This window comes from Poecilia reticulata, chromosome 16, assembly GCF_904066995.2.
Source record: "Poecilia reticulata chromosome 16, P_reticulata-male-v2, whole genome shotgun sequence".
Taxonomy (NCBI): Eukaryota; Metazoa; Chordata; class Actinopteri; order Cyprinodontiformes; family Poeciliidae; genus Poecilia; species Poecilia reticulata.
In genome coordinates this window covers 44,942-69,557 of record NC_088845.1, presented here as the reverse complement: position 1 = coordinate 69,557, position 24,616 = coordinate 44,942, and the positions used below count along the sequence as shown (strand labels likewise).

Here is a 24,616-nt window from a genome sequence, read left to right as displayed (position 1 = left end):
GAGATGAACCATTTTCCTGTCATGGCTGAAAGATCCACCAGGCTGCAGTTTGTTCTCACAGGTGGTTCTGTAGAACTGGGTCGTGTTTTTCTGCCTGTTGGACTTTCAGCCTCTGCTGCTGTGATGAAACCTGCAGTGGAAAAGCCCAGCATGCGAGTGGGAGGAGGTTCTGGACTCCTTATAAGCCGGGCCGGACCGGACCTCCGGCCACAGACCCGTCCACCATGATGTTCTGTAAGGTTCTGCTGTGTTCGGCCGCTCTGGTTCTGCTGGCCGGTTCTGTGGAGTCGTCGTCTGGAGGTGAGGCGCCCTCAGCGCCGCTCCGCGGTTTGCAGCCTGACTGACTGTTTTTCCCGACAGGATCCGCTGGTCGCCACGGCTACGACCTGTCCGGTTCCGCCCTGACGAACCTCTACAACAAGCGGGTCCACCTGGCGGAGGCGATGCGGCGCCCGCTGGGAAGCCTTCCTGTTACCCTGGGAGTCATCAGCCACTGTGGAGTTCGGTCAGTGAAACTGAAATCTGATCAATGGGAACATTAGCAGAGAACCGTTGGAGCTGGAGGTCAGAGGTCAGAGGTCAGAGCGGAAACATCATCAAGTCATCAACTGAAACGAACAAAAACACTAGAACTGACCAAAGGATCTGGATCTGGAACCAGATCCTGGAATCTGGGAAACGCTCTTCAGCCGACTGGAGCGTCTTTATGTGGCTCTGAAGGTCAGAGGTCAGCCTGAGCTCTAGTTCCCAGCTGGAAGAACTGAAGCCGACTCCAGATCTATAGCTCTAGATCTATAACTCTAGATCCATAACTCTAGATGTATAACCCTAGATCCATAACTCTAGATGTATAACTCTAGATGTATAACTCTAGATCCATAACTCTAGATCCATAACTCTAGATGTATAACTCTAGATGTATAACTCTAGATGTATAACTCTAGATCCATAACTCTAGATGTATAACTCTAGATCCATAACTCTAGATGTATAATTATAGATCCATAACTCTAGATGTATAACTCTAGATCCATAACTCTAGATGTATAATTCTAGATCCATAACTCTAGATGTATAACTCTAGATCCATAACTCTAGATGTATAATTATAGATCCATAACTCTAGATGTATAACTCTAGATCCATAACTCTAGATGTATAATTATAGATCCATAACTCTAGATGTATAACTCTAGATCCATAACTCTAGATGTATAATTCTAGATCAATTACTCTAGATGTATAGCTCTAGATCTATAATTCTAGATCGTCCCATAGATTAAACCTTCAGTTTTGTTTCTGCCCATCACGTTTCTGTCCTAAGGTGGGTTCAAAGGTCACCAGCTGACGTTTTAATGTGGGGATGAGCATCATCTGCGTTGTCATGGTAACTGATCCTGAAAGCTCCTGGTCTGTTCCTCAGACCTGTAATCTGAACCCGGTTTGAGTTGTTGGATCCGGTTCTGATCTGTTCGGGTCAGAACTGATCAGCTGCAGGTTGATCAGGAACATGACTGAGATCTGAGATCCGGTTCCTTTGTGACGCTTCAGGAGTTAAAGGGCCAGTGTTGAGTAAGTACCGCCATCTTGTGGAGAAGTTAGTCATAGCAATCAGAGGTAAATTACACATTAGAGAGAGTTTGGGCATTTCCACCATCAACCCAAAGACATGGGTCTCTTTGGTCCCCAGGTTACGTCTCTCAGAAGGTCCTAGCGGATGGCTAGCAAACAAAATGGCGGCTCTGTAACCTCCGGAGGGGCTGTGGTTTCTCTGCAGAGTGACTCTGGCTGACGGATCTCGGTGGCTGATCCATAAAGGAGGCGGATACGGGATTTCCTCTCAGACGGTGGCGACCGATGCTCGACACATGAGCTCCAACTGGCGGGTGAGCAGCAAACACGCCAAACATTGAGGTACAACGGCGCCACCAAGTGGCCGGTGGTGGTTAGAGACCACACACAAGCTTCTGCCTTCCCAGAGGACTGACTGGTCGACGTCGCTTAGACTGGTTGGTTTCCTGGGATTCAACTGTTGGCTGAAGTTGAGGTCGGAGCTTCTGGAAGAACGTTCTAGAAGCCGGACTCTTCCCAGTCCAGAACCAGTTTGGACTGGTTTTTGAGACCAGTGACTGTGGAAAAGCTGCATGTTTCTGCTCCATAGGCCACAGCTACACATTGACTTGACTGAAGTTTTTTTAGTCTGCGTTTGTTTCCAGCTCTCCTTTTTCTCCAACCTGCTCTTTGTTTCTTCAATCTTTTAAACACAACAGAGAGAAAATCTGTCCAGACGCTTGTAGCCTGTAACTGGCTGAGACCAACCGGACGCAGTCCAGCAGCATCATCTCCATCTTGACTGGTTCCTGCTGCGGAAACGTCCATGTCCGTTAAATAAACATTTGGTCTTTTGCGGTTTTACACTGTTTGCAACTCGTCCAGCTACTAAATTTGGAACCAGGCATCGCGGCCATTTTAGTGTCGGACAAACGAGCATCAAGCTGAGCTGTAGGGTGAATATCTGAGCAGCTGGTTTATCCATCCATCCATTTTCTTGCACCCTTTTTCCCTCAGTGGGGTCAGGAGGTGCTGGTGCCCATCTCCAGCCAACGTTTTGGGCGAGAGGCGGGGTCACCTGGACAGGTCACCTGGACAGGTCGCCAGTCTGTCGCAGGGCAACACAGAGACACACAACCATGCACACACACACTCACACCTAGGGACAATTTAGACAGACCAATTAACCTGACAGTCATGTTTTTGGACTGTGGGAGGAAACCGGAGTACCTGGAGAAAACCCACCAAGCACAGGGAGAACATGGAGACTCCATGCAGAAAGACCGGGGCCGGGAATCGGACCCAGAACCTTCTTGCTGCAAGGCAACAGCTCTACCCACTGCGCCACTGTGCAGCCCAGCTGGTTTATGTTATTAGTAAATCAGACTCCAGATGACGTGTTTTAGCTGATGGTGACGGCGCTGCTCACCATGGCAGGTCAGGAGATCCAGTCAAGCCACAGACTTTTCTGAAGGGATGAAAAATTAAATGAATCAATATTTTTACCAGGCGATTTCCGAGCCGAGCGGGAAATTACTGGGTCAAACCACTTATCTTGGTTTGGCCCAGATAAGACAGAGAAAGTCTCCTTTGAACCAACGGTTCTTCCTTCCTCTCTGCCTTCAACCATCGTTTATGTTTGTCCTCCCTGAGCTTCTTGAAGCTCCTCATCTTCCAACAGTAGCTCTTCATCCTGTTTGTCCGAACATCCGGGTAACATCCGGGTAACATCCGGGTAACCGTGACGTCATTTCCGATCGGCGCCACAGAAGCTCTTACATTAATTTAACATTAACTCACAATAAGCTCAAATGGAAGCTTCCTTCCGGAACCTGCGTCATGACGGACCCTCTTCCTGTCTGCAGGTCATCGGGTCCAAGAACTTCAGGGGAACCAAAACGGTGTCGGACCTTGTTGGAGCCGGAGGCCCGAACTACCGGCTGTTCGGGGATAACTGCCACGATGCCTGTGACAACATCATGAATCAGTGAATATTCCTTCATTTCTCTGAGAATAAAAATGAAGCCTGAACGTGTTGTGTCATTTTTATTCCACTAGAGGGCGCAAAGCAACTGAAATTGATCACCTACTGACTGGTTCAGAACCAAAACATGTTCCGGTTCTGAACATCTTATGTTCTGGAAGTAGTACCTGGTCCAACAGGGTCCAATAGGGGCCAACAGGGTCCAATAGGGGCCCCTATTGGACCCTGTTGGCCCCTATTGACCCATATTGACTCCTATTGGACCCTGTTGACCCCTGTTGGACCAATAGGGGCCCCTGTTGGACCCTATTGGATCCTGTTGGCCCATATTGACTCCTATTGGACCCTGTTGGCCCCTATTGGACCCTGTTGGCCCCTGTTGGACCCTGTTGGCCCCTATTGGACCCTGTTGGCCCCTATTGACCCATATTGACTCCTATTGGACCCTGTTGGCCCCTGTTGGACCCTGTTGGCCCCTATTGGTCCCTGTTGGCCCCTATTGACCCATATTGACTCCTATTGGACCCTGTTGGCCCCTATTGACCCATATTGACTCCTATTGGACCCTGTTGAGGGGCCTGTGACTCCAGCTCTGACTCAACTTTCAACTAAAATTCACTTTAAAAACCAACATTTTGTTTTTGTTGAATTTTCTCTGATCCACACAAACCTGAGCTCATAAATATTCAAACCCCTGTAAAATTTAGATTAAAATTATTTTCAATCAACCGAGAAGTTTCTCAAAATGAAACAATGTTAGAAAATCTCTTATTTTGACATCATCGTATTTACAGCAGAACGTGACACGCGGCGTGTCCAGCAGGGGGCGCCCTGAGCCACAGCGCTCTGCAGCCAGACCTGAGGGGTTCGGTGTGTCTCATCTGTCCGGCAGGTAGAGGGAAGGAACGCTGGTTCCGGTCGGTCCGGGTCCGGACGGACAGAACCAACAGATCTGTTTGGTCCAGAAGCTGCAGGCTGCGGGTCTCTGAGGTTCCCGTTTCATGATTTAGGTCAAAATATGTGAATTTTGCTTCCAGGATGGCGAGAAGAGCCACTGCTGGAAACAGGCTGGGGAGGGGCAGCCGGGTCCGAGTGAAAACACCGTAAAGAAATTAAAACGTGGAAAAATGAAACTAATAAAAATATGTTTAGAGAGTAATTTACAATATCTATAGTTGGTTTTCAATTTTTCTTTTAATCTTTTCTGATTTTTTCTTCTCAAATTATTTCATCTTTTATTTTCTAGTTGCATTTTTTCTAATTATTTTTTAAATTTCTAAAATTAGTCATTTAAAATCTTTTATTTTTCAGGTTATTTTTCCATTTTATCTTCATAATTGTTTTCAATATATTATTAATTTATATTTTCTACATTCCTCAGTAACCTCCAGCGCCACCTGCAGGCTCCTGGTTTCACATCATTTCCTGATTCTCCAGCAGAAACGGCAGATCGCCCAGGGCGGCTCGGCTGTGGGGGCGGATAATAAATACGTCACCAACTGTTTATGCAACAATAAGCATTTTTTCATCTTTAACCAACAAGTCTGACTTTTTACAGTTCATTTGAGTTTTTAAAATCTATTTTCCATCAATAACTTTTGTAATTATTAGTTCTGAAAAATAAAAATGACAAGATGACTTTTCTTTAAATTACAAAAATAAAGTGATAATTTTATGAGCATAAAGCTTTAAAACAATAAAACATAACACTTGAAAGCCAGAAAAGTAAAATAAAATAATAATAAAGTCGTAAAAACACAAGAATGAAAAGTAACACAAGTTGAGAGTGGAAATAAAATCAGAATAAATTTTACATTCAGTTGATTGTTTTGACTTTTTCCAGTTCACTTTTTTTTCTTGCGTTGCATCAATAATTTCTTTACAGCTTCATAATTATAATTTTTATTTTTTCTGCCAACTTTCAGAAATAAAATCTGCAAAATAAATGAAACAAGATTAAAAATTTAAACCAGTTTGTAAAAACCTTTCAGATGAGAAACTTCAAAATAAAAGCATTTCAGCCCAGACTGATGATTTATTTCCCTTCCTGAGGTCAGAGGTCGCTGACAGACTGAGTTCCATTCTCAACCCCCCTTCGCTCTTCCTCTTCCTCTTTTCTCGCCTCGGTGGAAGATGCAGCCGCGGAGTTTTCCCTCTGGTGGAAAGCGAAAGTTGACGCCTCGAGTCTCTTGTGGCAGAAAGCAGCAGAAAAGCCCCCACCCCCACCCGCTGCTGAGCCGCTCGCCCCCCTCAGGTGAGATAGCTCCTGGTCTGCTGGGAGCGCAGCAGCGGCGTCTGCGTGTCCACGTCTCTGGAGAAGAAGGACAGGCCGGCGCGGCGCAGGTGCAGCCGCGTCCAGCCGTACACCAGACAGTTGAGGAAACCCTGAGAGGCCGAAGTGAAGGCCTGGAAAATACACACCGTCACTTTAAGAACAGAAACAGGAACAAACACAAAGCGACAAAACCGACACCGAGTGACCTGAGAGAGGCAGCATCAGGTGTTTTCACTTTCCAACTATAAAAATATCAAAAATGACTTGAAATAAATTTGACTTCCTGATTCAAATGCTTGAAATTGGGTCTCTGTGCCTTTAACCGTACCGGGACGAAGCCCGCTGTGGAGCGGGGAACCACGGGACATAAGGCTTCGTAATAACACAGACGGCACACCGAGTGTTCATTTCACCTCTGGTGGACAGTAAAGACTTCAAACTTTATAAAAGTGGTGTTTTTATATTGGCTTTGTGGTTATTAACTTGAAAATAAAGCCAGGAATATGATCAATCATTTCCGCCTTACTGTGTGGGGGTCTAACTGAACCACATTTCGACACAACCAATGAAAATGTGTTGACGGTCTGTTGCTAGGTAGAACGGAGACACGTGGGGACAAACGAGGGGGGGGATTTGGATACGGCAAGAGACTAGGGAGAATTGATGCTGAGGATTTTACTAAGAGTGTTTCGATAGGTTTTTATACAGTAAGTATGTTATTTAGAGTTTGTGGTGTGTGTAGTGTTGGTAGTAGTTTTGCTAGCGGTCGCTGCATGGCTTCGTAGCGAGCTCTGACGCACTGAGAAGAGAGAGACGGCGCGCCGGGACGGCCATTTAGACCTGGAGAAGCTCCGGCTCTTCCTGAAGCCCACCAGGTGTTTTAACAGCTGAATGGTTGTCATGGAGATCAGAGGACCAACGGTACGTTTCTGACGAGCAATAATTACAACATGATGGAAAATCTGACACTGGCCCTTTAAAAATCACCAAAACATCACTGGATTAAAGCAAGAAGCCTGATCAGCCGGAGCTCCAGGTACCGACCCGGTCGACCCGGAGCGCAGCGCTCACCTCAGATATGTAGAGGCAGACGCCCGCCACACCGTGACCCGTCGACGGCTTCGCCACCCGCATGAACGCCAGCGCCACGGCTGCAACAGAACGCACAGAGTGAGCGGGACGCCGTCGCCCCTAGCAACCGCCATGCTGAGCGGCGATCGTTACGGATCAGAACCGGAACAAACCTGGACCCCAGCAGAACACGAACACCAGCGGGTACAGCAGCATCCGCAGGTCCATCACCCGGAACAAGGCCCGCTGCTCGTTGCCTAGGTAACCGCTGGATGTCACCGCGCGCCGGTAGACGCAGCGCGCCTTGACCACCAGAACCTGGAACCAGAATCAGAACCAGAACTTAATCGTCATCGTACAGAAGCACAACAAAACTCGGTTCAGTACAGCCAGCCCAAAACAAACGTCCTGAGTGGAAGGGTCAGGACCCGGGTCAGAGGTCAGGTTCCTTCCATTAACAGGGTATAAACAGGCCTTGAAACCCAGTCCTGTCCCTGGAGACAGTTTACCCCTCCGCACCCAGAGTTTACCCCTCTACACCCAGAGTTTACCCCTCTACACCCAGAGTTTACCCCTCTACACCCAGAGTTTACCCCTCTACACCCAGTTTACCCCTCTACACCCAGAGTTTATCCCTCTACACCCAGAGTTTACCCCTCTACACCCAGTTTACCCCTCTACACCCAGTTTACCCCTCTACACCCAGAGTTTACCCCTCTACACCCAGAGTTTACCCCTCCACACCCAGAGTTTACCCCTCTACACCCAGTTTACCCCTCTACACCCAGTTTACCCCTCTACACCCAGAGTTTACCCCTCTACACCCAGTTTACCCCTCTACACCCAGAGTTTACCCCTCTACACCCAGTTTACCCCTCCGCACCCAGTTTACCCCTCCACACCCAGAGTTTACCCCTCTACACCCAGTTTACCCCTCTACACCCAGAGTTTACCCCTCTACACCCAGTTTACTCCTCTACACCCAGTTTACCCCTCCACACCCAGAGTTTACCCCTCTACACCCAGTTTACCCCTCCGCACCCAGAGTTTTCCCCTCCGCACCCAGTTTACCCCTCCGCACCCAGTTTACCCCTCCACACCCAGAGTTTTCCCCTCCGCACCCAGTTTACCCCTCCGCACCCAGTTTACCCCTCTACACCCAGTTTACCCCTCCACACCCAGAGTTTACCCCTCCACACCCAGAGTTTACCCCTCTACACCCAGAGTTTACCCCTCCGCACCCAGTTTACCCCTCCGCACCCAGTTTACCCCTCCACACCCAGAGTTTTCCCCTCTACACCCAGAGTTTACCCCTCTACACCCAGAGTTTACCCCTCTACACCCAGAGTTTACCCCTCTACACCCAGTTTACCCCTCCGCACCCAGTTTACCCCTCCGCACCCAGTTTACCCCTCCGCACCCAGTTTACCCCTCCACACCCAGTTTACCCCTCCGCACCCAGTTTACCCCTCCACACCCAGAGTTAACCCCTCTACACCCAGAGTTTACCCCTCTACACCCAGTGTTTACCCCTCTACACCCAGTTTACCCCTCTACACCCATAGTTTACCCCTCTACACCCAGAGTTTACCCCTCCGCACCCAGTTTACCCCTCCACACCCAGAGTTAACCCCTCTACACCCAGAGTTTACCCCTCTACACCCAGTGTTTACCCCTCTACACCCAGAGTTTACCCCTCTACACCCAGAGTTTACCCCTCTACACCCAGAGTTTACCCCTCTACACCCAGAGTTTACCCCTCTACACCCAGAGTTTACCCCTCTACACCCAGTTTACCCCTCTACACCCAGAGTTTACCCCTCTACACCCAGAGTTTACCCCTCTACACCCAGAGTTTACCCCTCTACACCCAGAGTTTACCCCTCTACATCCAGTTTACCCCTCTACACCCAGAGTTTACCCCTCTACACCCAGAGTTTACCCCTCTACACCCAGAGTTTACCCCTCTACACCCAGTTTACCCCTCTACACCCAGAGTTTACCCCTCTACACCCAGTTTACCCCTCTACACCCAGTTTACCCCTCTACACCCAGAGTTTACCCCTCTACACCCACAGTTTACCCCTCTGCAACCTGGGTTTACCCCTCTACACCCAGTTTCCCCCTCTGCACCCAGTTTACCCCTCTGCACCCAGTTTACCCCTCTACACCCAGAGTTTACCCCTCTACGCCCAGTTTACCCCTCTACACCCAGAGTTTACCCCTCTACACCCAGAGTTTACCCCTCTACACCCAGTTTACCCCTCTACACCCAGAGTTTACCCCTCTACACCCAGAGTTTACCCCTCTACACCCAGAGTTTACCCCTCTACACCCAGAGTTTACCCCTCTACACCCAGTTTACCCCTCTACACCCAGTTTACCCCTCTACACCCAGAGTTTACCCCTCTACACCCAGAGTTTACCCCTCTGCAACCTGAGTTTCCCCCTCTACACCCAGTTTACCCCTCTACACCCAGAGTTTACCCCTCTACACCCAGAGTTTACCCCTCTACACCCAGTTTACCCCTCTACACCCAGTTTACCCCTCTGCAACCTGAGTTTCCCCCTCTACACCCAGTTTACCCCTCTACACCCAGAGTTTACCCCTCTACACCCAGTTTACCCCTCTGCAACCTGAGTTTCCCCCTCTACACCCAGTTTACCCCTCTACACCCAGTTTACCCCTCTACACCCAGTTTACCCCTCTACACCCAGAGTTTACCCCTCTACACCCAGAGTTTACCCCTCTGCAACCTGAGTTTCCCCCTCTACACCCAGTTTACCCCTCTACACCCAGAGTTTACCCCTCTACACCCAGAGTTTACCCCTCTACACCCAGTTTACCCCTCTACACCCAGTTTACCCCTCTGCAACCTGAGTTTCCCCCTCTACACCCAGTTTACCCCTCTACACCCAGAGTTTACCCCTCTACACCCAGAGTTTACCCCTCTACACCCAGTTTACCCCTCTACACCCAGAGTTTACCCCTCTACACCCAGTTTACCCCTCTACACCCAGAGTTTACCCCTCTGCAACCTGAGTTTACCCCTCTACACCCAGTTTCCCCCTCTGCACCCAGAGTTTACCCCTCTGCTCACCGTGATGCCCAGCAGGGTGAGGAGGAAGCTGCTGAGGAAGACTCCGATCTGGTAGGTGTGCAGGAAGCTGCAGCTGCGGCTGAGCTGCTGCTGATCCGGCCGCAGGAACAGCGCTCCGGTGTGCATCAGCAGACACCTGCCCCACAAGCACAGCGTGAGCTCCGGACCGCAGCGCAGCGCCGCGGCGCTAACCGCTCTCAGGTGAGGCCTCACCTGTACGGCTCACTGAAGTTGACCTGGCAGTGGCCGACGTTCCCTTGTACGAACACCGGGACCATGAGCAGCGCCGGAACCAGACTGAAACGGGAGAAACGGGCCAGCGGGGTGAGAGCGGTCCAGGTGAGGTCAGGGTTCACCTGCTGCTGGTCTCAGCCTGTTCTCACCTTGACAACACAGCGATCATTTTAGCTTTCAGCGACATCGTGTTGGAAAACTGAGGAGAGAAAAGATGCCCAGAATCAGAACCTCATCCAGGAACCAACAGAGGTTTAAATTCTCGGCTTGTTTAATAGCAAAATATGGACATAAACATTTTAAAGACGGTTTGCTTCTTTAACACTTCCTAGGAATTTTTAGCTTCAGAAATCCTGTTCCTAAAGGCTAAACCAAGACATTTACAGCCTTTTCTTTTAATATTATTTAAAGAATATAAATGTAACTTAACATACTTTATGTCAGTATGAACAAGTTGAACAGAGGAGAGCTAACGTAATGTTTAGATAAAATGTGTTAAACTGTTAAGAGATATCCAGGATCTCATAGTTACAACTTTAAAACTTCAAATTATGACTTCCTGTTAGGCTCTTTCTTTTTTCTTTCATGGCAGAAATGGCCTTCCGTAGAAGAAGAAAGTTCTGATTTCACTTCAAACAGAAGATAGAAAACAGCTTAATTTTACAGAAACAATTTGATTTACAGAAATAATAAAATAAAAGTTATATTGAATCTGATTAAAGCTTCTGGGTTCAGCTGATAATGGATGTTTAATGATGCCTCAGTGAGCTACAACTCAGCATGGCTACCGCTTAGCAAGGCTACCATTCAGCATGGCTACCATTCAAAATGGCTACAACTCAGCATGGCTACCGCTCAACATGGCTACAGTTCAAAATGGCTACCGCTCAGCATGGCTACCATTCAGCATGGCTACCATTCAGCATGGCTACCGCTCAGCATGGCTACAATTCAGCATGGCTACCATTCAAAATGGCTACAACTCAGCATGGCTACCGCTTAGCATGGCTACCATTCAGCATAGCTACCACTCAGCATGGCTACCATTCAAAATGGCTACAACTCAGCATGGCTACCGCTTAGCATGGCTACCATTCAGCATGGCTACCATTCAGCATGGTTACCATTCCAAATGGCTACAACTCAGCATGGCTACCGCTTAGCATGGCTACCATTCAGCATGGCTACCATTCAGCATGGCTACCATTCAAAATGGCTACAACTCAGCATGGCTACCGCTTAGCATGGCTACCATTCAGCATGGCTACCATTCAGCATGGTTACCATTCAGCATGGCTACCACTCAGCATGGTTACCATTCAGCATGGTTACCATGCTGAATGGTAACCATGCTGAATGGTAACCATGCTGAATGGTTACCATTCAGCATGGTTACCATTCAGCATGGTTACCATTCAGCATGGCTACCACTCAGCATGGTTACCATTCAGCATGGTTACCATTCAGCATGGCTACCACTCAGCATGGTTACCATTCAGCATGGTTACCATTCCAAATGGCTACAACTCAGCATGGCTACCGCTCAGCATGGCTACAGTTCAAAATGGCTACCGCTCAGCAGGGCTATCATAAACATGGCTACCTGTATGGAGTAGCCGCTGAAGCAGCTGTTGAACTTCTCCCTGGTCAGCGTGTAAAGGTTCCACACGTAGTTTAGCGTGAAGAAGAAGGACGCCATGTACAGAACCTGAAACAGAACAAAACGGTCCGTCTGGTTCTGACAGTAACGGGTTAAACCAGCAGCTCAGACGGACAATATGTAGGTCAGGCGTGTTTTTGTGTCCTGGTTCTGCTGCTCCATTTCCTCCTCAGTGACCCAGTTCAGGATGAGTTCTGGTTGTTTGAGCCAAATGGGCCGAATCGGATCAGAACATTAAACAGATGAAGCTGTGACGAAGCGCCACGTTCTCCTGGGCCCACCGCCTCCCACCTACAGGTCCAGTTCAGGTTCTGTCCCGCTCGCTTTCTAAATGCACCACGTGGTGTGAAAATGCCGTCATGGCTTTGAAAGCGCTCTGGGTTTCACATCAGCATCCAAACCCAAACCGCGAAATACCGGAGCGGAAAGAGGAACCGCCGGTCCGAGACTCAGATCCAACCCGGTTTGACCCACAGGCAGCAAATCAGGACAAAATGGAGGAACAAGCCAACAAAGACCAAGAACTCAGGTTCTGATGACTGGACCGAGTCCAAACGATCTGCGAACCACACGCAAAACAGAACTTTATATGTTCACAGCTTTTGTCTTCCTACTTGGTCCGTCTGCCGGAATTATTTTTATTTCCTTTTTAAGTTTGAGAAAAACCATCCATCCATTTTCTAACACCGTTTATCCCTCAGTGGGTCAGGAGGAGCTGCTGCCTCTCCAGATAACGATCCGGGCGAGAGGCGGGGTCACCTGGACGGGTCACCAGTCTGTCGCAGGGCAACAGAGAGACACACACACACCTAGGGACAATTTGGAGAGATCAATTAACCTGACAGTCATGTTTCTGGACTGTGGGAGGAAACCGGAGTACCTGGAGAAAACCCACCATGAACAGGGAGAACATGGAGACTCCATGCAGAAAGACCGGGAATCGAACCCAGAACCTTCTTGCTGCAAGGCAACAGCTCTACCCACTGCACCACTGTGCAGCCCGTTTGAGAAAAACCGAGGGTTATAAATTGGAGAAAGTCGTTATCTAGCTAGCTTTGCTGCACTTAGCGCCGCTGTTTACGCATGCGCAGTGAAAAAAAGTGTTTTACTTCTTCTTCTTCTTTGTTATAATGGCGGTTGACCACTACCGCCACCAACTGGTGGCCAACCAGTGCCATCGTAAGTGACTGGTGCTTTCTTTTAAAATGACGTGATAAGTGACGGGCTGACGTGGTTTTCGTGTCATGTGATCTACCCACGCTGTCTTTGTGACCGACTACTGACCCCCCAGGATCCATCTGGGTTCAAGCCAGATGTAAAACCCAAACCTGCTGCTGCGGCGGGAAAACCCCAGACAGCAGCTTCCACTTCAGCTCCTGCTGTCAAAAATACAACCTGAAGGCACTAAACTTTACTTTCAGAGGAACTTCTTAAAGCTGAAAACACAATGTTTAATCTTTAATATGAGGAAAACACTATGATCTGAATCTGAATCCATTTTATTCACTTTGAACTTTGACCTTTTCTCATTCAGCTACTTTCTCCTACTGCTCTCCGATTTGCATCATTTGCTGTTATTTCAACTCAGAGATGATAATCTGTCATTTATCATTTATTTTGTAATAAATGATCAACTTTGATCTACTGTTAGGATGAATTTCAGTTACTGACGATAAAATACTAAATAATTTTTTACTTTTATTTCCTTAGTTTCGTGATTTAAATCACACTTTGTAGTTTTATGTGAGGAGTTTTGACGGATCCTGTTTCATGAACGATATTCATGCTTGTTTTTCAGTTACCTGAAAAATAAGAGATATAGTTTTATTTTTATCTTAATTTTTATAATTATCACAATAATAGCACAAAGTAAAAGCCTTAAATTAACTTTATGATTTCTGAGTTTATTTACACCAAAGAAATAAAGTGATTGATTTTAAACTCGTTTGGTTCTTTTGCACGTTTACATGTTTTATTCAAGATGAAATTAGAAACCATGAAGGTTTTTCTCCTCAACTTTCTTTGAAAACAAACAGTTTCTGAGTTGAATCCACTGAAATGTTTCCGTGTCCGTGTTTGTGACCCAGACTGAGTTTCTGGTTCTGATGCTGTTCGTGTCCAGGCTGCGGTTTCTCTCCGCTGTTTGAGGAAGCTGAGATTTTCTAACAGTGACGGCTTTGAGGAGGAAAGACGAGCCACTTCCTGATAAAACTCACGGAAATCCCTCAGACTTCCCCAGAGAGCCTCCCCCAGCGGCGCGGCGCGGTGCGGCGGCGGCGCGGCGGCGGCCGTTACCTGCTCCACGGTGTGCAGGTTGTAGCACAGAACGCTCAGGTGGTCGCAGCGCTGAGAGTACAGGATGGCGCCGATCAGCCAGCAGGCGGCGAGCAGCAGGTCGGCCACGCTCAGCTGGAACAGAGGCTGCAGCTGCAAACAGGACAGCAGCGGTCAGACACCTGACCTCTGACCCCAGAGGTCAGCTGGACGCACCCATACGATGGGACTGACCTCGGGAGTCTGACCGAGTCTGGGAATAATCAGGAAGATGATGGAGCCGGAACCAACGATGCTGCAGATATTCAGAGAAAATGTTTAAAAACCGACTGAATTATTATTCAGAGCATTAAAAACACATTAAACAATAAAAAGTCATTCCTGGACTAATTTGGCCAAATTTACTAGTAAATGGCCGATAAATAGTTGTAAAATGTAAATGTCATTTAAAAGGCCAGTTGCAGAAGGTTTTCCTGTTTTCATGCATAAAATGTACAATTTGAGGAGAAACAACTCAAAGCAAAGCTGAAATAAATGTCTAAGAAATTAGCTAACAAGCTAAGCTAAGCTAAGCTAAGCTAGCTTTAGCTAAACGAAGGTAACTTCAGCTAAGCTAAATTAAATGAAACTCAGATCAACTAAACTAACAGCTGCCTGCACCAAGAGGAACTTTGTTGTTTTCTGTCAGTAAGTTACACATTTTGTGCTTTTTTAAAGTAATTTACTATAAACTTAAAATGTATGAAATATAAAAACAAAAATAAAGTTTTTTATTTAAAAATCTGTTAAAGATCTTTGCTTCTCATCTGCCTCTGCACCAAGGTGGCATTTCATCTAAACTGTGTTCATCACCATGGAAACGTCACCTTGACGAACCAGAACCAGAACCGGATCAAGAAGTCCAGAACTAAAATTAACTGGGTTTTTAAAGTAATATTTTAGCCTAAAATCTCTTCCTGCCTGAAATGTCAACGCAGAAACAAATAAATGTCATTTTAAACTGAACAGAGTGAAAACCAGCGAGGGGGAAGAGGAACCGACCTGAACGAGGCCATGAGGAGCTGGACCCACCGGACCGCTTCGTACACCTGCAGGGGAAACAACACGATCAACCCGCCGCTGCAGCCCGACCAGAACTGAGCAGAACCCAGCAGAACTGAGCAGAACCGACCACAACGGACCAGAACCGACCAGAACCCAGCAGAACTGATCAGAACCGAGCAGAACCGACCAGAACGGACCAGAACCCAGCAGAACGGACCAGAACCCAGCAGAACTGACCAGAACCCAGCAGAACTGACCAGAACCCAGCAGAACCGATGCTGATAAATATGGACCTTCTCTTCACAGTTAATCTCACACAAATATTAACATAAATATAAAATTGTTAATATTTATAGATAAAAATAGAGCTAAATAAATGTTAAGTGAGCTAAACTTTGTTATTAATTCGATAACTAAACTATAGTTTAGCTCACAAACTGCGTTCATCGCTAACTTTATGTTTAAGTTGCTAAATATTTAGCTAACTAAATAAAGTTAAATATTTACTTAGCAAGCTGTTTGTTTGCTTTTACACTAAATGTACAGTTAGCAAATTAAATATAAATTTGCTATTAAATGCATCTCATTTGCTAAAGTGAGGATTTTGAGCAAAATATTTCGTAACATTTCTAAATGAAGGAACAAACATGGTGAAAATATGAATTTATATTTTCCCTCACAGGTTCAGTAACACAAATTAATGCTGTTCATTTCTGACTGTAACTTTACAAACAGCTTCATTCTATGTCAGAGACCCAAGTTACTAAATCCAGTTTCTGGATCCACTAGGAATCTGAACTGTTTGAGGGATTTATGAGGAGAATCTGCTGGCGGTGCAGTGGATCAGCGGTCCCGGTTCGATTCCCTGGGACTCCTGAAAACGTCATCAGAGCCTGTCAGTCTGCGCGGAGGGAATAATAACCCACACGCCCCGCGGCGTTAAAACTACTGAAATAAACGAAAAGATAGAAATAATCAGTTCATTACATGTTTATAGAGTTTCTACACAAATGAGAAAAATATGAAAAAAATCCACAATTTAAGGGAATAAAATTAGTGAATTTTCAAAAGTTTAAATTTTATGTTCCAATAATCAAATATAAAAACTTCCTTTTCCAGATGCAACTAAAATAATGAGTTTTTGCTCCTTTTCCAGGTCATTTCTCAGCTTTTATGAATGAGGGAGTGAAACGGACCGACATGGTTAAATCAACCGGACTCACCTGGGTCCAGTCCACGGCCGCCGTGGTGTTGGCCTCCGGGCTGCGGGGGAAGCTGAGCGTCAGCGGGGGCAGCATGCTGGCAGGATGGGGGTCTCTGGAGGAGCAGAACCAGGAACTGGAGCTGGGGATCAGCCGCAGGTCTTTATCCTGCGGGGGGCGGGGCTTAGCCGCGTTAACCCCGCCCACCTGGCGGAGCTGCAGGTTTGTCTCTGGCGTCAGGAGGCAGATGCTGGTTTTCTATCGACTCTCTGATGGGAGCTGGAGCTCGGTTCTGATCCACTCAGGAGGTTCTGACCTCTCCTGGAAACAAACCCGAACCACAGAGTTACTGTGAAAACGGATCATTTAATGACCCGCTGGCGCCCCCTGCTGGAGGAAATCCAGACCAACTTCTGCCCTCATCAGGTCGTTTCCATCAGGACGGAATCTGGGTTCAGCCTGGTGACGGTTCCACTGCAGCCCTTCCATGTTGTTGCTTTTCTAATATTCATTTGGGTTTAAAAATGAGTTTCTAGTCTGGAAGGAACAGAAACGGGTGAAGTTTGGTGAGAAACTAAACATTTCAGAGACTTTAGCTGCTTTTCTGCCTGGAGGTTTAACTATCCAAGCTAACAGATCTGAAATCAGCCGCCATCTGACGTCATGTGGGACCATTAACAATAATTTTAGATGTTTTCCCTCCTTCAGTCGGGTCGACCCGGTTCTACTGGAACCAGAACATCTGCTCCAACTGCTCTGAGTCCAACCAACCTGTTCCCCTCCTGGCCTGTGGGGGCGCTGCACCAAGAACCACTGAAGGAAACGACACACTGAGAGCAACTTCCTTCTTCACCAGATGGAAACAAGATGGAGGATTTTAGCGGCTGGAGGATTTCTCTTTAGGCTAAAGACCAGGAGCCATTTCTGCTGCTAGCGCTAGGCTAGCATGCTAGCTTTGGTTGCATTTACCCAGAATGCCCTGCGCTGTAGTCCACTTCCTGCTGTTGGAGCGGTCTCTGGTCCGCTTGGCGTTCAAACCGAACCAGAGTTCACTTCAACTGAACCCAGACTGAGGTCTGGAGGTCAGAGGTCGATTAGCGTTCACACCTCATCAACCGAACCGGACTTTGACTAGGCAAACGGACTGGAGTTGGATCAAAGCCTTAGGGAACCAGATTTGGGTCCAACTGGGAGAAAAAGTTTCCACCTTCAGGAAACTGGAAATAGTAACAGTAGCGCTGCGCCACCTGGTGGACGAACCAGAACCAGGCTGGACCGTATTGGGTTTGGTGGAACCAGCAGCGAAGAACTCCTTGACCTGGGAGTTATCGGTAACTAAACGACCTCTGACCTCTGTGGATAAATGAGACTCAAACTCTACATCAGAAACTTTCACTTGGATCAAATTTTTATTGTGGAGAATCTGATAATTTCGTGCTGAACGTCTTGGTCCGGCTCTCACCGGGCCACCGGGTCACCGGGCCACCGGGTCACCGGGTCACCGGGCCACCATCCGACTGCTGGCTGGAGTCTCTGCTTTGTTTGGCCCTTCTGAGCTCCTGTAGGAAGTTTAGCAGTGAATCTCTCGGGTCACGTGATTCTGAGGTGACCTTCATTGGTTTTTCGTCGACTCCTCCGCCGCCGCCGGGTGGAGCTGCGGCTCGTCGGATTCGTGCTTCCTCATGTGCTTCCTGAAGATGCGGGCGCCGCTCAGGTTCTTCCTGCAGACGCTGCAGTAGTATGGTTGAGCGTCGGAGTGAACGTCGATGTGGTAGGTGAGCTCCAGCGCGCGGCTGAAGCTCTTGCTGCACAGCGGGCATTGGTAGCGGACGCCCGAGTGCGTCAGCTGGTGGTTCTTCAGGACGCACAGCTGCTTGAAGGTCTTGGGGCAGACGGCGCAGCGGAAGGGCCGGGCGTCGGTGTGGACGCGCTGGTGGCGGCGCAGGGCGCTGGAGAAGGTGAAGCTCTTGCTGCAGACGGTGCAGGTGAAGGGCTTCTCGCCGGTGTGGATGCGCTGGTGCTCCGTCATGTGGACGTGCTGCACGAAGCTCTTCCTGCAGGTGGGGCACTGGAACGGCCGCTCGCCGGAGTGGATGCGCAGGTGCTTCTGCAGCGCCGAGGCCTTGAAGCAGTCGCGGCCGCACACCGGGCAGCAGCTCTTGGATTTTCCCGTGGCGCTGCCGTCTGCCGGCGGGTCGGAGCGGATCTTTGGACCTGCTGGAAACACGAAGGGTCGGTCAGGAGCTGCCGGGTTCAACACGCCGCTGTCAGGTGGGTCAGCAGCACAAGAAGCTCTGCTGACGCATTTCAGAATGATTTCAGTGACCTCTGACCTCTGGTAAGGTTCTGATCCGGTCCTGATTCAATTCATTCCTTAACGATAGCCCATCAGTCCAAACAGCACAAAGCTAATGTTAGCCTATCGTGGCTAATAGTCAGCAGATGAAGTGGGCAACCCAGTGGGTGACCAGGGCAGCCATGCTAGTCAGTAGCTCCTCCAAAGCTAATGCTAACTAGCAGTTAGCATTAGCCACTCAGTTAGCAGTGCTGCTCTATCAATCAGATCAGCAACGTCCGAGTGGAGGTAGCCTCCTGCTACGAGGAAGTAGCCACAGCTGGGAGGAGAATCGTCTTAGTTTTGGCCCTGATCTTGTGCCGTATGTATTTATCTGATGCAACTGGAACCTCAGAGCTAATGAACAAACGGACCGGATCAGAACCGACCCAGCCTGCTTTACCAGTCTACTGAGAAATCAGGACCAGAACCATGGCAGAACCATGTGAACCGGGTCAGAACCGTGGTCGTACCGCGGCGCTCCGGTTCCCAGCGCTCTTCCTCTCCATCAGAGTTGATCAAACCACTGACATCCTCTTCCTCCTGCTGCTCGCTTTGGCTCCCACCCTGGTCGCCATGGTTACGGGCGTCAGGGACGAGGTCAGAGGTGGAGGGGTCACCGGGTCGGCGCTGGAGGGAAACGGGAGGAGAAGTTTCAGGCTCAACCAGAACCTTAAACCAGTTGTGAGTAAACTGGTTCCTCACCTCGTCCTCCACACCTTCATCCTCCTTCATCGTCATCACGGTTTTCTTCTTCTGGGCGCCGGTCCGCATGTGGAGCCAGAACACCTGGAACAGAACCCGGGTCGGTCAGCAACATGGAACCCAAAGCAGCTGCTGTCCCTCCAACTCCACTCGGATCAGTACGGAGAGAAATCTGGCCCAATACTAAAAATCATAGCCCACATTTATGCAGTTTGCCGTTTTTCTGATTTTGTTTGAGACTCTCTCACTGACCAATAGGAACGCGCCTTCCTGCCTCGCATCAGAGGAAGTCCCACCCCCCGAACAAAACATGTAAAATGTGATTTGAAAACAATACAATTTATAAAACTTGAAAAAAATCACATCTCAAAATTTTAGGTCAAACTATTGCAAACGTGTCATAAATTACTCTCAGAATGTATTTTTTGACAGACCTGCATTTTTTCAAATTGTAATTTTTTTAACATTTTCTTCTCTTTCAATAATTTTGGAACCAATTTCTCTCCGTATCTCAACAGAATTCCTTGAGGACTGATGATGTTTTGGCTCATTGTTCTTCCGTCAAACCATCTGGAGGTCAAAGGCAAACAGCTGACAGGTGGATCAGACAGAAACAGTAAACCTGGACAGTTCTGATGGTTCTGGTCACCTTGTCGGCCGGGTCCGGCAGCCGGCCCTCCCTGATATGGACCCTCATGTGTTCCCGTAGCAGGCAGGGCTTCAGGAAGCTCTTGGAGCAGATGTTGCAGCTGTGGTTCCTCTTCTTCCTCGCCGCCGGACTCCTGCAGGTCGTCTGGGTCTCTGGGCCCGGCGGACCCGGCGGTTCCGGCCGCAGGTTCTCTGAGACCTCCTGGGCCTCCAGGTTCTTCTCTGACTCTGTCCTGGCAGGGATCGGGTCTGCAGAACCAAAAACACAGAGAGGAAGAGTCATAAACCCAACAGAACCAGCAGACTTCTGGACCCAGACGCTCCCTGAAGCCAAAGTTCTGATTTTCTCACCAGTCAGTGAAGGCAGCGACTCGTCACTGCGGCTCTCCACCTGCAGGGCGGCGCTGGTTCCGTCCAGAAGCTCGTCTGGGTTCTGGAACCAACAGAAGGTAAAATGTTTCAACCAGAACCAGCAGGAGGGCTCAGATCCGAACTCATCGGAGATGTTCTGGTCCATGTTTGTGACTTTTAAAGGGCCAGTATCATGTAAAATCTAACTATTATTCCCTGTAGTGTTGCTTTGATTCTTCCATGTTTCAGAAATACTTTAATCTCCATGGCAACCATTCAGCTGTGAAAAACACCTGGGTGGACCTAGCCCCGCCTCCAAGGTGCAGCTCCTCCCCCTCTCAGCTCCTTCAGACTAGCCAGCAGCAATTAGCAAACAGCTGCTGAGCTCATTACAGGACCCACTTCTCCTGTAGAAACGTTAAAGCGTTAACAGAGGAGCCATGTTGAGATTACTTCCTGGAGGCGGAGCTTCAGGAAGAGGAGGAGCTTCTTAAAGAGACAGGCGCAGTTTCAAGTCATTAAATTAGGAATAACTTGTTTTTTGGTCATATTTAATACATTCAGCATTTTCATAACTGAAGGCAACAGAGACCTGATTGTGCTATAAAATAGAAAGCACATAATACTGCCCCTTTAAATCAGCTGGAGTTTAAAACCCTCCAGTTTCTCTCTCCTCACCGGTTCTGGTGAATCCGGACCGCCGGGCGGCGTGGTGTCGGCCCGGCGGTCCGGCCGGCTGTGGATCTCCTGGTGCTTCCTCAGCGCTCTCAGCACGGTGAAGCGCATCTTGCAGACGTCGCACTGAAACGGCCGCTCCCCGGTGTGGGAGCGCAGGTGGTCCTTCAGCCGGGACGCGCGAGTGAACGAGCGGCCGCAGACGTCGCAGGAGAACCGGGTCGCGGCGTGGTGCCGCCGCTCATGATCCTTCGCCTCTTTGACAGAGGAGAAATGCTCTTGACACAGGAAGCAGCGGAGAGCAGCTTCTTCCTGCAGGATCAGAGGTTTAGCTTAGCGCTTTAGCACGTTTGCTAACTTTAGCACACTTAGCTTCTCTTACTCAATTTTTCTAGATAATTCGCAGGAGCTAATTTCCTTGGCTCTGAGGGAACCTTTCATTTAAATAACGTTTGACATCCGAGTTCAGTTTCTGGTTATTGGCAGTTAGGAATTCAGAATAGTAGTTTATATTCATGCATGCTCTTATTTTGAAGTATGGTTACATATCAACTCTAGTTCCTACTCCCACATTCTTCACTGATGCAGCAAATGATGTCATTCTCTACCCATAATGCATCGCAGTAGGTCCACAGTGAACGGTCTAAAATCTGCTGATGCTCTCTGACTGAAGCGCTAATGTGGCTAGTTAGCAACAGAGTTAGCAAAACTCAACAGGTCGCCGTGAAATGACAGATCTGACGTTGAACACCTGTAGACATAAACACCATGTTGATGTAACGCATTAGCATAAGCAAAATGAATATTTATGCTGGCGGTGCAGCATTGGTGTTCAATAGTTGTATATTGGTTCGGTGCTTTAGAGGAATGGTTCACACTTTACCATTAGTTCATTTCCACTAATTGACCTCTGACCTTCTCCAGGGTTCCATCGGCGTGTTTCTGCAGGTGTTTCTTCAGGAGACTCGGCCGGTTGAAGCTCCTCCCACACAGCGAGCAGGGGTGGAGTTTGCGTCCCGTGTGGTTCCTCACATGATCCCGGAACGACGACGCGGAGGAGAAGGTTTTCCCGCACAGCGAGCAGGAATGCTGCTTCTGCTCCTGGTGGGTCTTCAGGTGGTCGGACAGGCCACTGCGGGAGGCGAAGCGTTTGGGGCACAGCGAGCAGGAGAACGGTTTCTCCCCGGTGTGGGTGCGCTCGTGCTGGACCAGGTAGCGGCGCTGGACGAAGCCCCGCCCACACAGGGAGCAGCTGAAGGGTTTCTCTGGGGAGTGGATGAGGAGGTGGCGGCGCAGGCAGCCGCGCTGGGCGTAGCTGACGCCGCAGTCGGGACAGGAGTACGGCTTCTCCCCGGTGTGGACCCGCTGGTGCACCAACACGTTCACCTTCTTGGTGAAGCGCTTCCCGCAGACGGAGCAGCTGTGCGGCTTGTAGCCGTAGTGCGTGGCGACGTGGTCGGCCAAACGGGCCGGGCCGGCGAACTCCCGGCCGCACAGCGAGCAGCGGTGGCGCCGTTTGGGTTTGGGTTGGTCCGAGGCCGGTTCTGGAGTAGAGCAGAAACTCTGGCGGTCAGGAGGCATCGGCGGGCCTGAGGGAACCAGAACCCGATCAGAACCCAATTGGAACACCATCAGAATGCGATCAGGATCAGAACCCGATCAGAACTTTCACCGTCCAGATCAGAAGTTCTGATCATCTCTGAACAGAACTGGACCAGGTTCTGATCAACACTGAAGGTTCTTTCTGGACTTTCACATTTCTATCATCGAGCCGATTGTAACACTAACATCTTAACTTCATATTTTTTTAAGAAAATGTGGTTTTCTGTGATAATCTGTCACTGATGGTTTTAGTTGTGTGGTTTTTATTTCAGTTTTATTTTCGGTTGCTGCATTTTACTTTCAATGTTTCTGTTTAATTAAAGTTTATTGGCCTTGAACTTTCACTTTATGCCGTTATCAATAGATTAGTTGAAGAAGCCTTCCTCTCCTCCTGCAGCTCTACTCTTCCTCTCAGCCTGGAACCTGAGCAGCTCCACCAATCAGGAGCCGCGTCAGAGCAGATCCCACCCCTCTCTCCTGCCTCTCCTCCTATCAGCTCCTCGTCTTCCATCCACCTGCAGTTATCCCAGTTAAGCCAGGGGTGTCAAACTCCAGTCCTCGAGGGCCGGTGTCCTGCAACTTTTAGAAGTGCCTCTGCTGCACCACCTGAACAGAATAATTAGGTCATTAGCAAGGCTCTGGAGAACTGAGGAGGTAATTAAGCCATTTGATTCAGGTGTTTTGTACCTGTGGCACATCTAAAAACTGCAGGACAGCAGAGGACTGGAGTTTGACACCCCTGAGTTAAGCCCTTTTCTCCTGACTTAGTGTCTACAGAATATAATAAGAGTATAAACTACTCAGATTGACCCAGATGTGCTGCTGTTGGTGGTTTTCCTGCATGTTTGGGCTGAATGCAGCTCTGACCTTCGTCTCCTCCTTCCTCCTCTTCCTCCTTCACTTCATTCATCATCTTCTCTCATCTAGGCCTCTGGAAAAGCTCACTCACGTCTCTGAAGGGCAAAGAAACAAAAATCCACAGCTTGATCTCAAATGTGTGATTTTAAATCAATGAAAAAGTTTATTTCTAAAAAGTAAACAATGCTAATCATCACAATAAGAAATATTCTGACTGTTAAAGGCTACACACCGACTCTCCTTCGTGGTTTATTGAGGTTTTTATCAATCAGATTAACGCGTGTACATATTTAATGAACCACATTAGCCATTATTTAAAACATTTGGCAACAAATAGAACTTCAGCCAATCAGAGAACACAATGGATATCATTTCAGCCAACCAGAGAGCAGTAGCAGCTAACGCTATTACACCGCCGGCTAATTAGCAAATAAAAGCTGATTTATCTTAATTAACCCTCACCGCAAAATCAGAAGCAAACCTCAGCAGTAGAATGCAAAGTAATTGTAGCCGAAAAATATCCACAACTGCCTCTTTTACCGTCAGAAATCCGGCCCACACCGGCCCGGGCAGCTAGCGTGGAGCTAATAGGAACAGTTCGGGTGGCTCCGACCGTTGAAGGTCCAGTTTGTTCCGTTTAAAGGCGTAAACCGTCAGTTAAAGAGTTTCAGAGATCCGTGGCTTCATGTTGGAGGTTTTCTGTAAACGACAGCAGAGAAGAAAGAAACCAGGACCGAAAAAAATGCAAGTAAAAAAGTAGATACTGTAGCTCATTGGCTCAGTGCTGCCACCGCGGGCAGGAGGGTGGTACTACAACAACAACAAACGTAACGGTATTAAAATGAATTTCCTTGTAGAAGTGAATGGAAATTAAATTTTTTATTACGAATAACGAAATAAGAACAATTATTTACGAATATTTTGGACGGGACGTTAATTTAATTTATAATACATTATTATTAGCTTTTACTTTACATTCAGGTATAGTTTGATGATATATGTCAGGGTTTTTGAGACAAATATTTAAATGAACTGAACTCTTTAGT

General features: G+C 48.2%; 3 protein-coding genes across 11 annotated transcripts in view; 1 reads left to right on the top strand and 2 right to left on the bottom strand.

Annotated features, from left to right (window-relative positions):
- Positions 1-3,582, top strand: part of LOC103477505 (gamma-aminobutyric acid type B receptor subunit 2-like) — a 29,557-nt gene extending 25,975 nt beyond the window's left edge. For all 5 annotated transcript variants that reach the window (XM_081597283.1, XM_081597279.1, XM_081597278.1 and 2 more), the window contains 4 exons: positions 110-300; positions 361-505; positions 1,778-1,886; positions 3,417-3,582. In XM_081597283.1, the coding sequence (XP_081453409.1) occupies positions 110-300; positions 361-505; positions 1,778-1,886; positions 3,417-3,542 (571 nt within the window). In that variant the 3' untranslated portion in view covers positions 3,543-3,582. The remainder of the gene's footprint in view (positions 1-109; positions 301-360; positions 506-1,777; positions 1,887-3,416) is intronic.
- Positions 3,583-5,185: 1,603 nt separating this feature from the next.
- tmem116 (transmembrane protein 116) lies at positions 5,186-17,102 on the bottom strand. The gene is made up of 11 exons (XM_008430649.3): positions 16,418-17,102; positions 15,192-15,238; positions 14,385-14,445; positions 14,172-14,303; positions 11,820-11,924; positions 10,366-10,415; positions 10,196-10,279; positions 9,983-10,118; positions 7,055-7,199; positions 6,882-6,961; positions 5,186-5,941 (listed from the first exon to the last, which is right to left on the bottom strand). Exons 1-11 carry the CDS (start codon positions 16,490-16,492, stop codon positions 5,786-5,788), a joined length of 1,071 nt encoding a protein of 356 aa, XP_008428871.1. The 5' UTR covers positions 16,493-17,102; the 3' UTR covers positions 5,186-5,785.
- Positions 17,103-17,783: 681 nt separating this feature from the next.
- On the bottom strand, positions 17,784-24,380 carry LOC103477495 (uncharacterized). 5 transcript variants are annotated; one of them, XM_008430647.3, is made up of 9 exons: positions 24,052-24,380; positions 23,580-23,665; positions 22,026-22,699; positions 21,114-21,422; positions 20,436-20,517; positions 20,086-20,333; positions 19,437-19,520; positions 19,205-19,361; positions 17,784-18,613 (listed from the first exon to the last, which is right to left on the bottom strand). In XM_008430647.3, the coding sequence occupies exons 2-9, from the start codon at positions 23,623-23,625 to the stop codon at positions 18,009-18,011; spliced, it is 2,205 nt and encodes a 734-aa protein (XP_008428869.1). In that variant the 5' UTR covers positions 23,626-23,665; positions 24,052-24,380; the 3' UTR covers positions 17,784-18,008. The 5 variants fall into 5 exon arrangements, with proteins under 5 accessions (XP_008428869.1, XP_008428870.1, XP_081472862.1 ...); XM_008430648.3 differs by having other exon boundaries at positions 17,784-18,610; positions 24,111-24,380; XM_081616736.1 differs by having other exon boundaries at positions 22,026-22,654; positions 24,111-24,380.
- Between the last annotated feature and the right edge of the window lie 236 nt (positions 24,381-24,616).

Coding starts and splice junctions, on each gene's coding strand:
- tmem116 (XM_008430649.3), bottom strand. CDS start 16,492: ATGCTGCCCCCGCTGACGCTCAGCTTCCCCCGCAGCCCGGAGGCCAAC. Junction 7,200..9,982: donor TCACCCTGCTGGGCATCACG/GTGAGCAGAGGG, acceptor TTCTGGTTCCAG/GTTCTGGTGGTCAAGGCGCG. Junction 6,962..7,054: donor CGTGTTCTGCTGGGGTCCAG/GTTTGTTCCGGT, acceptor GTTCTGTTGCAG/CCGTGGCGCTGGCGTTCATG.
- LOC103477495 (XM_008430647.3), bottom strand. CDS start 23,625: ATGATGAATGAAGTGAAGGAGGAAGAGGAGGAAGGAGGAGACGAAG. Junction 19,362..19,436: donor ATGAAGGTGTGGAGGACGAG/GTGAGGAACCAG, acceptor GTTTCCCTCCAG/CGCCGACCCGGTGACCCCTC. Junction 18,614..19,204: donor CTGGGAACCGGAGCGCCGCG/GTACGACCACGG, acceptor TCGTGTTTCCAG/CAGGTCCAAAGATCCGCTCC.